Source organism: Lethenteron reissneri, chromosome 64, assembly GCF_015708825.2.
Source record: "Lethenteron reissneri isolate LAM-NWPU_2019-01 chromosome 64, ASM1570882v1, whole genome shotgun sequence".
NCBI classification, from domain to species: Eukaryota; Metazoa; Chordata; class Hyperoartia; order Petromyzontiformes; family Petromyzontidae; genus Lethenteron; species Lethenteron reissneri.
The window spans coordinates 2,808,900-2,823,941 of NC_083842.1; the positions used below are offsets into that span (position 1 = coordinate 2,808,900).

Here is a 15,042-nt window from a genome sequence, read left to right on the forward strand (position 1 = left end):
TTATAGCCAAGTTAAAGCCCATTATTCGATACAAACCATCGTAGTCTAATGCCTGTAATAACTATGGATAAAAATGGCAGTAAATTTTAATTGATAATTTTCTCGTTGTGCCTCTGAGTTGTTCTTTTTGAGGGGGAGCGAATGCTGTGCATATTACAAGTTGATATTGTTATTTTATTTTCATTATTTTCTGCAGAATAACTTTCCAGCCAGTAACCGAGAGAGGCTGCAGGACCTCAAGTCCACTGTGGATCTCCTCACCAGCATCACGTTCTTCCGCATGAAGGTAAGAAGCCTGCTGTCACTCAATCTAAACCAAAGCACAACCTGTTGGCAACTGTAAAATACTAATTGTATAAAAGATGTGCCCCGATAATTAAACAATTTGAACAATATTCCACTACAATCTCATGAAAACATGCAAAGATGTTTGAACTAACATGATTGGGTGCCATGGTGGCAAGATTTTAACTAGCTCGCTCGCCCGGTATACAGGAAGTCATGGGTTCCATTCCGACCTGACGCCTGTATATATTTGGAGTTGGCATGTTCTCCCCATGCTCGCGTAGATTTTTATCCTGGTCTGCCAGTTTTTCCTTCCACATTTAGAATCAACGTGCGTTTTGAGTATTTGGCTGCTATAAATTTCCACATGATGAGCCACTTCGTTGAGCTATCATTTGTGGCCAGGTCGCTTATGAAAAAGAGCTACATAGCTCAGTGGGCCTTCCCTGATAAAGTTTAGTTATAGTTTAGTTTTATACAAACGCCATCTGGTAATAATTAGGACAAGGTACATTTAAACATACATTCACAGAATATACACAATTCTGTGCCATTCTTGTTTGAAATAATACCAAATATGCATTGCATTTCTGCCTCACCTGAGATGGGGATTGCGTATAATGGAAGGGGAAAGGCTGCCTAGAATGTTTTAACATGGTGTGAAGAAGGGCATTATTGGGATTATAAATGGGAAATGAGCAGGTAGAATGAAATGATACTTGGAGGTTCTATGATAAGGGAGAAAGTGATTGGGTGCTGCAGGAGCTGGCGTGGCTGTGAAGATGGGTGAGGTATAACGGTTGTGCTGAAATGTATAACTTGGTGCAACGAGAGGTGAGATGGTGAGTGGAGTTGTTGAAAGAGGAGGAACTCATGATTTAAAGTATGTGTACACAATGTGTGTGTGTATTTCTCGTACGATGAGTTAATCAGGCTTGCTAGCTGTGTCAGGCAACTTGTATTTTGGAGTGAAGGCTTGGAATTGATTGGTAATATATCAATACCACGTGATGTTTTGAATCATTATAACTCCCCGAGTTTTTGTTAAATGATGCTACTTTGATGCAATGAAAGTGGCTGTCATTTGGTATGAATGTCTCACTCTTAATATTTTATATGTTTGTAGAGTTTACGTGAATTTTATCTGAACAGCCCAACAGCTAATACCTATTTGCCTAGGCATGCTCACAAAATTTGATTTCCACAGTTTTTAAGTATTATCTCTAAATAAATGACACTAAAATAACATAATCTGCAACAACATCATGAACTTCAATAGCAGCAGCAATAACAGCAACATTCTTCATAGCCATCAGCAATGCTATGAGGATCATCATTAATTTGTCGAAGTGGCAAAGTGGAGATAACAAACATGAATTTGCTGGCACTGTAAGGGTTACTCCTATCATCTGTACACAGGCTCAGATAATAGAGAGATATCGCGTTGATAATAGGAAGAACTTTGGATTCATTTGGGGGGAGGTAAAAGGGAGAGTGGAATATTGGAGGGTGCATAATAAGCCTTTGGCTGTGTGCCTCGACTCGTATTATGGCATTCTGTAATTGTTATTATACTCCATTTTGATTGTTATAATTTAATTGTGCAGTGTATTACACCATATTATTACATTGAAACACCCCTTAGGCGTGAATATGTAAACACTCCAAGTATTCGTGGCTTCTCCACAGATTACTGGAGTTGTGCGGCAATTCCTACTGTTGCCACATTTATCTGCAGCTTAGCGCTCCAGTGATCTTCTGCCATGGATGGATGGTGGTGATGATGATATATATATGCTGCAATGAAGTTTATCATCGTTGTGCTCCTTTGCTGTATGGCGGTACACTGAAGCTCTCCATTAAATAAAAAATACTGGTGCCTAGGGAGACGTTAGCAAAAAATGGAGCTCCTAGTATATTACCAGACCTGAAAGGCACACATAAAATCCTACCAGAAAGTTCCTATAAAAGCTAAAACTGATTTTTGCTCTTTTGATTTATATTTGTAGTGGCAATGCAAAGTAAATTTATTTAGCCAAAGCATCTCCTTATAGACTCAGAACCTGTTTTGTTTTGTTAATTCTTACACTGTTTGGTGTTGATGAATGTGCTTGTTATTTCTCTGAAAAGTAGGAAATAAAACACAGGAAATAGGATTTGACTCTGCTCTGTTAGAGTTTTGACCACCTACAGCTGATGTTTTCCCCATCAATCACTGAGAGACAATTACTGCCAACATTGTTCTTGATCCTCTTGCTAAAAGTGCACATCCTTTACAGCCGGCTCACTCTAGTATCCGATAAAGCATCCTCGTCTAACGTTGTTTTAATGTCCGGTACTGTTTCCTTAAGTCTAATAGCAGCTGCTGTCACTCGCATTGGAGAAAAAAAATACCTCCGTGGATTTAGCACCCCAACAAGCTGTCACCCGATTCCTAAACTTAATTTCCTCAGAAAAGGATTTGAGCGGTAATTTTATCCCACTTATCCACTCACCTTTGTCTCCTCCAAGGGCATTCAACTGAAACAGCCTTTTTGCCTATAGTCAATGCCCTTCCTCTGTAATTGGTGGTTCTTTCTCCACCCAGGCTCTTTTATACCCCTCTGCTGCCACTAGTATCAATCATTCCATCTTCTGTAATGGCCTACTCGACTATGTATATCTGGTACACTGTTTTTCCTGGCTCCACTCTGAATTTTAATCCCACTCTTTCCATGTCTGCACGAAAGGGTTATCCTCGTATTAGATTCCCTTACACTTATGGTGTTCTTCGAGACCCAGTCATCTGTCCACTGCTCTACTCCATCTCCGCCCACTTGGCAAAATTATTTCTGGCTTCAACGTTAACCGTAATTTCTATGCTGATGACACTGTGTGTTGGCATTGACTGCAATGATTCTACTACACTACCGATTCAGTCATCTTTCCCCTGAACTGTTCATTCATCAGGAGTTAATAAAATGCACACCACTTAGTAAAATGTTATCATTAATATGCCATTGATAAATTTAATTTCCCCATTATCTGAATGCAGCGGTGTGGCACACTGTGTACAAACGATTTAAGGCACCTTAGGCCCCACACAGAAAGGAGAATTGTAACGTTTAATGATTTCATTAATAACATCTCTAATGTATGCATCCAGAGTAAGAATGAGAGGGGTGATTATTTGGATGGAAATCTAAGGGCAAAGAGTTGGTAAAAAATTCGGGAGTGTCATTTTTAATGAACTAGTCGATAGCAGAAGAGAGGAGGAAGATCTTCAGTCTGGACTGAGAGGGGGAGAATCAGCAGTGCAGCCAACTAGAGGGAGAGTATTCCAATTTAAAGGGCCATCAGAGGAGGAGTGACCTCCCAGTTTAACGCTTAGGAGGCTTTCGCGACCATTATCCATAATAGAAGTGTTTGGGTTTGATCGCGTGAATATAAATGCGTCGTTAAAGCCACCACTACCCGACACAGCCAACTAGTAAGGTTTGTCACGCAAATAAAACATGCCAATTCGTTACGAGTACAGCAACACCGGTGTCATGGAGAGTAAATCCACAACATTTGAAATTCGAGTATGACGTTTCACCTTTAATTACAACTAGTATCATCAGGTGATTGCCAAAGTTTGGAGATTGTTTTTGGGTTCCACCAAAATGCGTTGAGTGAAGTGTAGGAACAGGAGAGTAGAGTGAGAGTGCAGGAGAGATAGGCTGGAGGGAGACAATGAATAATTTCAAAACTGTGATAACAATATTTCAGTTGCTTATATATTGAATTGGTAGCCAGTGAACAGATTTGGGACTCGGGGACATGTGGTCATTTTTGCAGATGCAAAAGTAAGTCTGATGTTTGGATCATCTGGACTTTTCCATCAAGGGATATATGTCCACCTTCGAAGATTGTCAGTGAGACGAGACGAGAGCATCGCATATGGTTTCAGTAGCAGCAGGGGTAAGAAAATTGTGGATACAAATATATGTAATGGAAGGGAAGAGATCCTGCAAGATTATGGACATTCTTATTAAGCATAATGTCATGATATAATTACCGTATACTTTAGCAGGGGATGTTGATGAAGTGCAGACTTCTTGCCAACAAATCTTGGTTAAGAGATATTCGGCTGGAAACAATTTGAAAAGATCCAGGCTGAGACAATCAGGGCGGAACGTCAGCTCCAATATTGAAGTATAATCGGTAGGGTCAACGGTCAATCCAGTGGGGACTGTGCTCTGACCTTGTGACATCATCACAGATTCTCATTGCCTTGCTTCCATATTGTGGTTGGCCACCGCTTTCTGTTTGCAAATGTGGCCCCGCCCTTTCTATTTTTGCAGATTTTTAGGAAATTGTGTTTGTTAGTTGAGTCCGATGTGTTTTTCCTCCAGAAATGTGTTATAGACTGCTGAACAGAAGATTCATTAAACAAAACAGCAACATTAAATTCTCCTCTGCTTGAATTTGGTCCCTAGTGTATGTGTTGCACCACTTAGTGGCAGAACACAAGCACACAATTAATCAGTCATTATATCGCCACATGAATCATTACTCATTCTTATCATGTGCAGCCAATATCACTCAAATATAGGGCTTTGGTCGGATGCAGCCATTTATTATGAGCTCAATTGTGATTGCTTTGATAAAAGACAATAATTTAGTAAATGCACCGCTATGAATTTTCAGTCTATTTGTCATCATTTTAATACAACTTGTGTGGTCTGCATGACCATCATGATGTATGCTACAATCATTATAAGACTTGCTTATATATAAAATTATTCAGAGTCCATGGTTACATACATAGTTTGCTTTCTATCGTTGTCATTGTTCTATGCAATCATGTGTGTTTCAGGAAAACGTGTCAATAATGATTAATGTATAATAGAGTTTTTTTTTGGGTTAGATCGTGTAAATATATAAATGTGTAATTAAAACCCGCCACCACCCGACACAGCCAACTAGTAAGGGTTGTCACGTAAACAGAACGTGGCCAATTCGTTACTAGTACAGCACTACAGCGGTATGTTGGAGGGCCAAGCCACAATATTTACAATCTTAGTACGGCGTTTCGCCAGTAATTACAACTAGCTTACTAGTTGTCTGTGTCGGGTGGTGGCGGGTTTTAACGACACATTTACATATTTACGCGATCTAACCCAAAAAAAAACTCTTACGAATGATATTGGTCGCGAAAGCCTACGTGTTAAAATGGTTCATGTGTTTCTAGGTACAGGACCTGCAGAGTCCCCCACGTGCCAGCACTGTGGTGAAGGACTGTGTGAAGAACTCACTCAGCTCAACGTACGAATACATATTTGCCAACTGCCACGAGCTATACAGCCAAGAATACCAATCTGCAGACCAGGTACCTTAACCATCTTTTGATAATTTCTGCTTATTTTTACAAACAGTTGGAAACTATTTTACTGCATCTGAAGATTGTCATTTTGTGTCATCAAACTCTCCAGCCCCTCAACTATAAAGGAATAATGGAGTGGTTGTTGAGAGAATGGATTCGTTAATCTGCCTAGGCAGTGTGTTCATAGCCAGCGCTAGTTTGGTGTAAAAACTCCATTTCAGTATAGCAGGATTGTAGTTTTGTTGGCTGGATAATTCAGTGTGAAAGCTGCCTAACCACACAAACGTTGGGTCTTCTCGGCCACAATCGTGTCCTGTACCTTGCAAATTGTGGACCTCTTGACTGGACATGACACAGGCCAGGGAAGAGATTGGCTGATATGTATGTTGAACTTCTTTCACACCATATGTAGCCAACCATGCTACTTGGAGGTGGAGATTGACTTGGAGCTGAGTAGACTTGCCGATGACTGGTACTCGCAGTACCAATAAAATATCTCAACTCGTTACCACTGCCGTATAAGAAAAATAGATGAAGCAGTGTTATGAATAAATGCATTGAGATTTTTTGCTATTTGTGCTTGTGCACCACTGCCAACATAGTATTACCAAATAATGTTGCGGCATCAAGATCGGCGTCTGCGTAAGGAGCTCGTGAAAGATGCCACTGGGCAGTTGGCGGTAACCACCCTCCAGCACAATAATGAGCAGAGCGCCGGGTGGCTAAAAGACCGTGAATTGATCAAGTGGGGAGCGCAGGTGGTGCATCTGTCAGTCTCGTCAGTCGGTCATTTAACACGCAAAACCTCGATGTGTCCCCTCGACTTGCCAGTGAGCCTTGGGCACTGCATGTAGACTCAAAGTATACCTAACCTGGCATGAGCACAATAGAGATGTTTTGTTATTGTTTTTTCCATGTGTATCACTATAGCTCAAATGGTGTACGCTGAGAAATATGAAGATGCATGATCGGTATATGATGAATTGATTATATGCAGAATATTAATGGCTGCAAAGGGTAGAGTGTAGTGGGGGGTGGAATGCAAGAGTGAAGGAATACAGTACATTTTAACTCTTCCATCATGGTCATTTATATTCATCAACAGTTGGCAGCCCATGCCTGGGGAGCAACACACAAGGCCCATGAAGCCTCAGTAATTTTAGCGCGTGAAATGCTGCACAACTCTCTGCTGTGGTGAAGCCGTTTAGAGTGAGCTGTAAGAAAAACAATACTTCAAGGGGCGTTATTGAGCTCCCTCAAGTACAAAAATACTATAAGATCTTCTTTAAACCAAGAGCCAATTGGGAAATTGTAAACAGAGAGGGTGAGGAAGCCTGCATAATTCACATGGGGATACAAACACACAAACAGAACATTTAAAAAGAGCAGTAAGATACGAATATTACATAAGAGTATGAAGCATTTTACCTACGAAAATGCTTACATTTTAAACATTTAATCTTGTTTGTACATAATATAAAATATTCCATGAGAGCATATCTGCAAGGTATACTGTATTTGAAGCAGTTTACTACAGACTTGTATAAACACACTGGATTGTAAATAGTGTAATTGTGTATGACTTATTCTTGGTTCTTTCGGTAAAGTCACGTAGATAGAAAATGTAATAAAAATTAAAGATAATAGAATAAAATAAAAATGTTAAATAAAAAAAAATTCAAAATAATAAAAGCAAAAAACCCACGACGTTTCGATCGCAACACAAGCGGCCTTCATCAGGCGGAGAGAATCTCTGTGTATGGCTTGTGTTTAATCATTATCTCTCACAGCTGCATTCCAGTTGCATAATTCTCATTTTCGTGAGATAACGGAGGCTTTGTGTTTCCATGATAAACAGTTAAAGGGTTCCCTCTCATTCTAGCAACACTCAAGGTGATGAATCCCAATACTTTTTAAGACATTCCCTGAAAAGGAAAGAAAAATCTAAATCATTTGTTACACTTATGGTAACCAGGTACAAACCTCTAAGTGAAAAGGGTAACACAATAGCTTGAGAGCTCAAGGGGTAAACAAAAATAATTAAGCATCTCATCTTATTGGTTCTTTCGGTAAAGTCACGTAGAAGGGAAGTAATAAAATAATAAAAATAAAACATAATAAAATAATTCTCACTAGTGATAAATATTTTATTATGTTTTATTTTATTAAAATTATGTTTTATTTTTATTATTTTATTACTTCCCTTCTACGTGACTTTACCGAAAGAACCAAGAAGATGAATCCCTGCAGTCACGAAAGCTTTAAATCGAAATTTAAGCATCTCATTTCAAGCAATTGCACACTTTGCAGCAGTAAGTATAAATAAATATACAGTGCTGATGAGTCCTAATCAGGACTCAGAAACTGGTCCACAGCTGTCCATCTCAGCATCACTGTTGCCTGTCAGTCTCTCACTTTTGCTTAAATTTATGTTCATGGTGACCTATTAAAAGAGGACCACAATGGACTTGTTCAGGAACTGCTGATGGTTTTTGTATATTCATGGAGGCTATGTACTTTGTACACATTATTGTTCGTCGTTTAAAGCCTTTATTGCCCACAGTCCGTGTGCCACCCTCCTATAATGTTCCGTTACTCTCTCATTATAGATTCCTGGCAGCTCTGGGTTTTTGGGAATTTTCACACACTCTTGAGTGGGTGCCAGCAGGGATGAAAATTTGGCACGTCAACTTAGCCAGCCTACCTGGAAACCGCAGTGGCTGATCATTCCGAGTGAGGTGGAAATCTGGGAGCTCACTTTTAGTTTTAACTACCTTGAAAAATGCGTTTGGTGTTAGTACTTGCCAAAAACTGAAGTAAACAGCCCTTAAGGCTAAGTTTATTTCGATTTGTTACACGGATGATCCCATGGTGCATGAACACAGCAGCAACAACAAAACAAAGAAATCAATATTGAAGATAATGAGGACTGTACGGGAATATTGCACAACTATTAACTTGTGAGATGGAATTGTAGTGCAAGTGCAGGAGTAAGAAGGGTCTCAAATGCAAAATATGTCAAAATAAACATTCACTTTTATAATAATTAACTAGGTTTTCTCTCGTGAAATTCGCACAGGACCTCAAAGTGCTGTACATGAAGCTTAAGTTATGGAAAAAGCCTGCAGTAAAACCAGGTGAATTATAAGACACAATTTAAAAAGTGTCAGACTCAGATTCCCTAATGGACCGAGGAAAGGGAATTCCACAATTGCAGAGCCTGGCTACAAAAAGCTCCGTCTCCAATACAACAAAGGCTGGTCTTTGGAAAAATGAGCAGACAAAAATCGGCAGATATAAGTTTTCACAGTGGAAAATAAAACTTAAGCAGATTGGTGATATATTTAGGAGCAAACTCATGCAAGGCAATAACCATGAGAATAAGAGGCTTAAATTCGATTCTATACTTTACAGGCAGTCAGTGCAGGGACGAAAGAATCGGAGTAATAATCGTAATAATCGGATAATAATTAATCGGAGTAATATAGTCACATGATTTAGATCTGGTTAAAACCTGGGTAGCTGAGTTTTGCAGTTTATTTGAAACACTTTTAGAAATTCCAGAAAGCAAGGCATTGTAGTAATTTAACCTTGATGAAATAAAGGCATGCACCAGTCTCTCTGCATCCAACAGGAACAGCATCGGTCTTGGTCGAGCTATGTTACGTAAATTAAATATCGAAATTTTGGTAATATTACATACGTGGGCCTCATGTCAAACTGGGGTCTAGGATAACACTAAAGTTTCTGACCTCAGAGGAAGACCGAATTACAGTCCCCTCTCTGGCCATCCTAAAATCCATCCGATTTACACTTGATGTGGAGAGCCCAACAACAACAAAAGTAGCACTAGTATTCAGAAGTACCAAGATTTTACAACATTAAAAAATATGTATATATTTTACCAGATATGGTCCACTGAACTATATAGCTCTTTTCCAGAAGTGACCTGGCCACAGATGATAGCTCAACGAAGTGGCTTATCACGTGGAAATGTATCGCAGGCAAATACTCTTAAACGCATGTTTCTAAATGTGAAGGGAAAACCCGGAGGACCTGGAGAAAAATCCACACGATCACGGACAGAACATTAAAACTCCACATATACAGGTGTCAGGGTCGGGATCGAGGCCAAAACATCCTGTATACCAGGCAGGGTAGTTGACATCTCGCCACCATGGCACCCTGGTGGCAAGATGGCTTCTGCACCGGAATCATCAATCATGAATCAATTATTTGCAAGCTTAACAAGTGCTTTTTTTTTAATATGAACCTCATGGCGGTACCCCGGGTTACCATAATGTTCGTGATGTAGTCATTTTTAGTCTGTTGATGGTCGGCGATGCGGCAATCGAGTCACCTCGACGAGCTGTACATGATGCACTATGGTGCGTACGAGCTGTACAAGGTTTCAGCGCAATCGTCCTCACTGCGTTTCGACATCGCGGAGTAGCACTGATTTCGGATTGATTGGTACCCCAGTCGTGGAGTTAAATACACCCCTGGAAAAAACAGTGTCCCAGAAATAAGATATTTAATTGCCTCGGCCATTTTGGATATAATAAACAATTTCTCACTGGGAATTGAGAAAAAAACAACGAACTTTTGCACTTAATATATCAACAAATTCTATTTGGGTACGAAAAAATGCTTTAAAATATACCGCTAGTGGAAATTACACCAACCTGTATGGAAAATTGTAAAAAAATAAATCAAGACTAATGCATGTGTAATCTTAACATTCAAATATGGAAATGCTTCACTTTCTTTCCGCCTGACATAGTCATGAGGTGCCTGGGTGGCTCAGAAGTCACAGTGCATAGCTGGAATCACTGAGGGCCTGGGTTGGAATCTAAGCTGATGGTCTCAGTCACCAATAACTCTAAAACGTTTTGGGTTTCCACTTAATTGGGCTAATTTGTAGCTCTGAGGATTGAAACATTAGTTTGACTGTCATGTGGAAAATCTCTGTCATATGCAGAGTGAGTGGGAAGTGCTGCCATCCACTCTGTGAACCAGAGGTCACTTGAAGTGATATTGGAATGGTTACTTCCCATCGTGACAACACGGTAGTGCAATCGGCATACAATTGTAGAAAAAGATACAAACTTACGCAAACAACAACACTTTCATATGCATAAACACCACTTAAAATGGACAGATGAATAGATAAATATCTCAAACGTGGATATATGCAGTTGTTTTCCCACCAAACAATGCTGGATATGGAAACAAAAATGTTTAGCATAGAAAAATATGCATTTTAATATGAAGCAGTACAGTTGTCGACAAAGAACACAAAAGTACACATGGACTAATTTAAAATGTGGGATCGACGGAATTGTGAAGTCATAGAAGTAAAATATCCCATACCATTATTTAATAATTTGACGTGTATATTCGTGGTCATCTCATACCCTGTTTGTGTGCCTATGGTTCAACAGACCAAAGACGAGGCTGCACCAGAGGAACACGGCCCCAGCATCAAGAACCTGGACTTTTGGCCCAAGCTCATCACCCTCATTGTTTCCATCATTGAGGAGGACAAAAACTCCTACACACCAGTCCTCAACCAGTACGTGGCACTATTTTACTCGTTGAGTTTTATCGGCGTGGTTTTTTCGTATCATTAAATTACGTAACTTAACATTTCAAACGAAAATATATATTAACAAAGCAATTACAAAAACGAATGGTGAACACCAGTTTTTTGCATGTCCGGAGTGCAACTTATAACATGTGAACTGAATTCTTGTCTTTGTAATTTACTGAAGAATATCAGTCATTTATGCATGTGCAGCCATCAGTAGTTTCTCTCTCAGTGAGATAACTACTGTACTCACTTGCAAAAAGCATTCACTGTGTACTCACCTCAATCGGCTCTGCAGTCAAAAGGCCCAGTTATTATAGCTACCAAATATTAAAATCAGAGCTTTTGTAATTATAGTTTTTTTTTACTATTTTAAACATTTTGTTCATATGCTGAGGTCTCAAAAAGGGCAGCTGATGAGTGCAAAAAAGTAAAATGTCAGGCTGATTAATTGGTCAGCATTTGTCTGCATTCATTCACGTGTTCATGAGGAGGAGGCCTGCGCCATACGGAGACGTTATACATGTGACAGGCATTCTCTGCCCATTAGAGTCAACCCGAATGCTCAATTTATATGTGGAAAGCCAGTGATTGTTGTCAAGTGAAGTAATAATATTTCTTAACAATAACAGAAGTCTTCTTTGGTAGATTCCGGAAACAGATAAGCAGGGTCACTCATAAGATGCGTTTAATTATAATCGTTGTATAATTATGGCCGTTCCAGGATCGGTGCCTATGTAAAATACCGATTTACCTGAGTGGTGCAAAAATGTAGTTTGCAGATTATGATATTTGGGGTTGGTGGACCACCACATGTGTATTGAGGTTGATGGATCATGAAGAGGGGTTGGTAGTTAACATAGAGATTGTGGTTGAGGGTTAATGAAGAGATTTGAGATGAGTGGTTCTTCAAATATTGAGATCGAATCATAAAGAGGGGGTTAATGGGGTTAATAGTTCACAAAACGGGTTGTGGTTGAAATTGGTTTGCTTGTTCACTTATAGAGCTTTTTGGTTGGGGGAGATTGGGGTTCATGCCTCCCAGTGATACTGGGGCTGGTGATTTGCAAAGAGATTCGAGATTAGTGAATTATGTAGTTATTGGAGTTGATAAATCGCTCAGCAATTGAGGTTGGTGTTTCATATATCGATTAGATTTGGTGGTTCATGTCGAGATACGTAGCATACACAATGATTCAGTATGAGAACCACCACCACTAAGACAAGCATAAGTGCGCAGGTGTATGTGTGTGTATACAGTAGATATGAAAGGGCCGGTGGATGTTTTGGGGTTGCTGCCTTTCTCGTGTCTGTGAGGTCTGCGTCCACACAGGTGCATGCGCGTATGTGTGTTCTTGCGTGTGTGTGGTGCACAGTGGCGGCTCCTGCAAAATCTCTCTGGGGGCAAATGTCTGGATGATTGATAAGGATAAGGTCCACCCATGCAATGGATAAATTAACAGCTTAAGCATGTAAAGGCAACTTCACTTCTTTAATATTAATGAAAAATAAAGTGACTCTTACAATACATCTTGTTTGTTTCTATACTCACTATTAAAACAAACCACTCAAGTCTATTTTATTAAAGATTCCACTAGGTGGCCACAAATTATATTGTTGGATGAAACGTGCTTACATATGATGACATAAGCACGTTAGGGCGAGCCCTCCCGGAAGCCATAGAGAATGCATTGCAGTGCCCCCCGGTCGAAAAAAAACATCTTTGAATGTAAGTCTATGGGGCCACTCGGGGCGATTCTCAGCTGGAGTGAAATCGCCCAAAAAGAGGCGGTACTCCACAGAACGTGACATGACGCTGATTGGACTGTATCCAGAGGCTGACAGTGACGGCTAGCGTGACTCTGTGGTTGAATGACATTGGTGGTGCGTCGCCCAATCGCCCTAATGAAGAAACCGCCCCTGGTGGTGCACGTGCTGTGTGAGTGTGTATGGTACAGGTTTTGTGTGTGTGTAGGCCTTGACACTTGGCGGTACAGGTTGTGTGCATAAGTGGTACAGACTATATGTGTTTGTGGCTGTGGTAGTGTGAGTGTGACGACCGGTCGTGTAGCGGTTCGCGTGTTGCGCTACGAACCTAGCTCACGGCCAACACCAGTGACGATTATCTGAACCGGTTCTAGATCGACTCAGCCTCAAATGAGTACCTGGTGCGGTGTGTAAACATCACCACTCAGGAGACAAAGGCGGCCGGGCGTGCTACTGGCCAGCCTTTGTAAGTGTTTGATAACAGTACTTGCTCAAACAGTCTGTTAGGGCTATATGGGGGATCTTTGTCTTCTGTGCTCGCTAACAGCACTTGCCCCTGCATCCTGTTCTGGCTACAAGGGGGATCTTTATCTTTGTGTGTCTGTGTAAATTCAGCTCAGATGGTATATACTGATGAGTGTGTAGATCCACAAGTAATCTATATGAAAAAATATGTAGATGCCGCATATTTATGATATTACATTGGAGATGATAGTGGGGAGTTGGATTATGCATTTAACAATGAAATCCATCTATGAGTCATACATATTCATGAACACGTTGGCAGCCAGTACAATGAGTGCGATTTTAGTGTAAGAAATATCACCCTGCTGCCTCTGCCTTACGTTCTGTTTTGTAAAAAAATATATCACATCCAAATCAATGTCTACTTGTGCATTCTGCTGGGTCACAGCAGGCTCTTCCTCGGTTTTTGCAACTGTAAGCTGGTGGTGCAAGGTAAATCACAAGTGAAGCATTTCAATCTATCACTGCCATCAAGTTAACAATTTGATACAGGTTTTGTGGAACAGAAAAAAGGTTGAAACCAGACCATCATTGTACAGTTTGATACCTTTGTCAAGCCCTGAGTGGCTGCATGAGGGATAACAGCAATGCCTTGCTTGTGAGCTTAAGGCCAGATACAGTAGATCATTAGTGGTTCGTCCACACATAGCAAAGTTGCAAGGAATTCTATATTGGTGGGAGCATATACAAGACCATAGCGCTATTAAATAGTTTTAGTCTTGCACAGTCAACATCTAAATTCACAGGGACACCATACAGCTTACAAACTCTTCAGATGAGGCAAGATTTTTATTGTAAATAACACAGTGGAGGAACTTGGTGAATAATGGTACATTTTCCAACAAGGCGTCTTAACATGGCCTCTGGATGATGCGTCACAGCCGGTTTTGGCAGGCCTTAATGTATTCTTAGCGTAGAGTTCCATTTTGTAAATGGTTTCATTATTTTAAAAAAATAATTATATTTACACATAGGGTTGTGAGCCCTTAGATGACTACATCAATTTACACTGAGTCAAATGCCCTTTCGTAGTGTGCAAAGGCTAGACATAATGGTAATTGATAGTCTTCTTCATTAGTATGTATGTGAGCAAGCACGGCTTATATTTCTAAACCCTGCTTGCTCACATACATACTATCAATCAGATTCTGGGGACGACTAATGAATATCAATTAAAGTAATTGGCTGGCCTCTACATTTTTGGTTATTCTACGTCCAACAATCTTCAGAAAACAATTCATATACACGCGGTAAGAGGCTAATGGGCCTGCCATTTTTCAAGTCGGGTTTTATCTCCGCTTTGAAAACAAGAATGATTGATGCATCATTCCACGATCGAGGTTTTATTACACCCTGTATTATTTAATTTAATTACTTTTTTGTGATAACTGGGATAACAGTAGCGGTTTCCACTGATTAAAATGCCTTTCATAAATGATAAAAGCCATGTGTAATGTATAGTATGAATGTGATCAATGGAGGAAAAGGCTTTCCTATATCCAGATGGCTCACGTGGTTGATTGATTGG

The 15,042-nt window shown here is 40.1% G+C and overlaps 1 protein-coding gene across 1 annotated transcript in view; it reads left to right on the forward strand.

The window, feature by feature from the left end:
• The window catches only part of LOC133359271 (protein unc-13 homolog A-like), a 246,827-nt gene that overhangs the window by 162,492 nt on the left and 69,293 nt on the right, over positions 1-15,042 (forward strand). Inside the window, 3 exon segments of the mRNA XM_061577750.1 lie at positions 197-286; positions 5,501-5,638; positions 11,077-11,207. Coding sequence (XP_061433734.1) covers positions 197-286; positions 5,501-5,638; positions 11,077-11,207 — 359 coding nt within the window.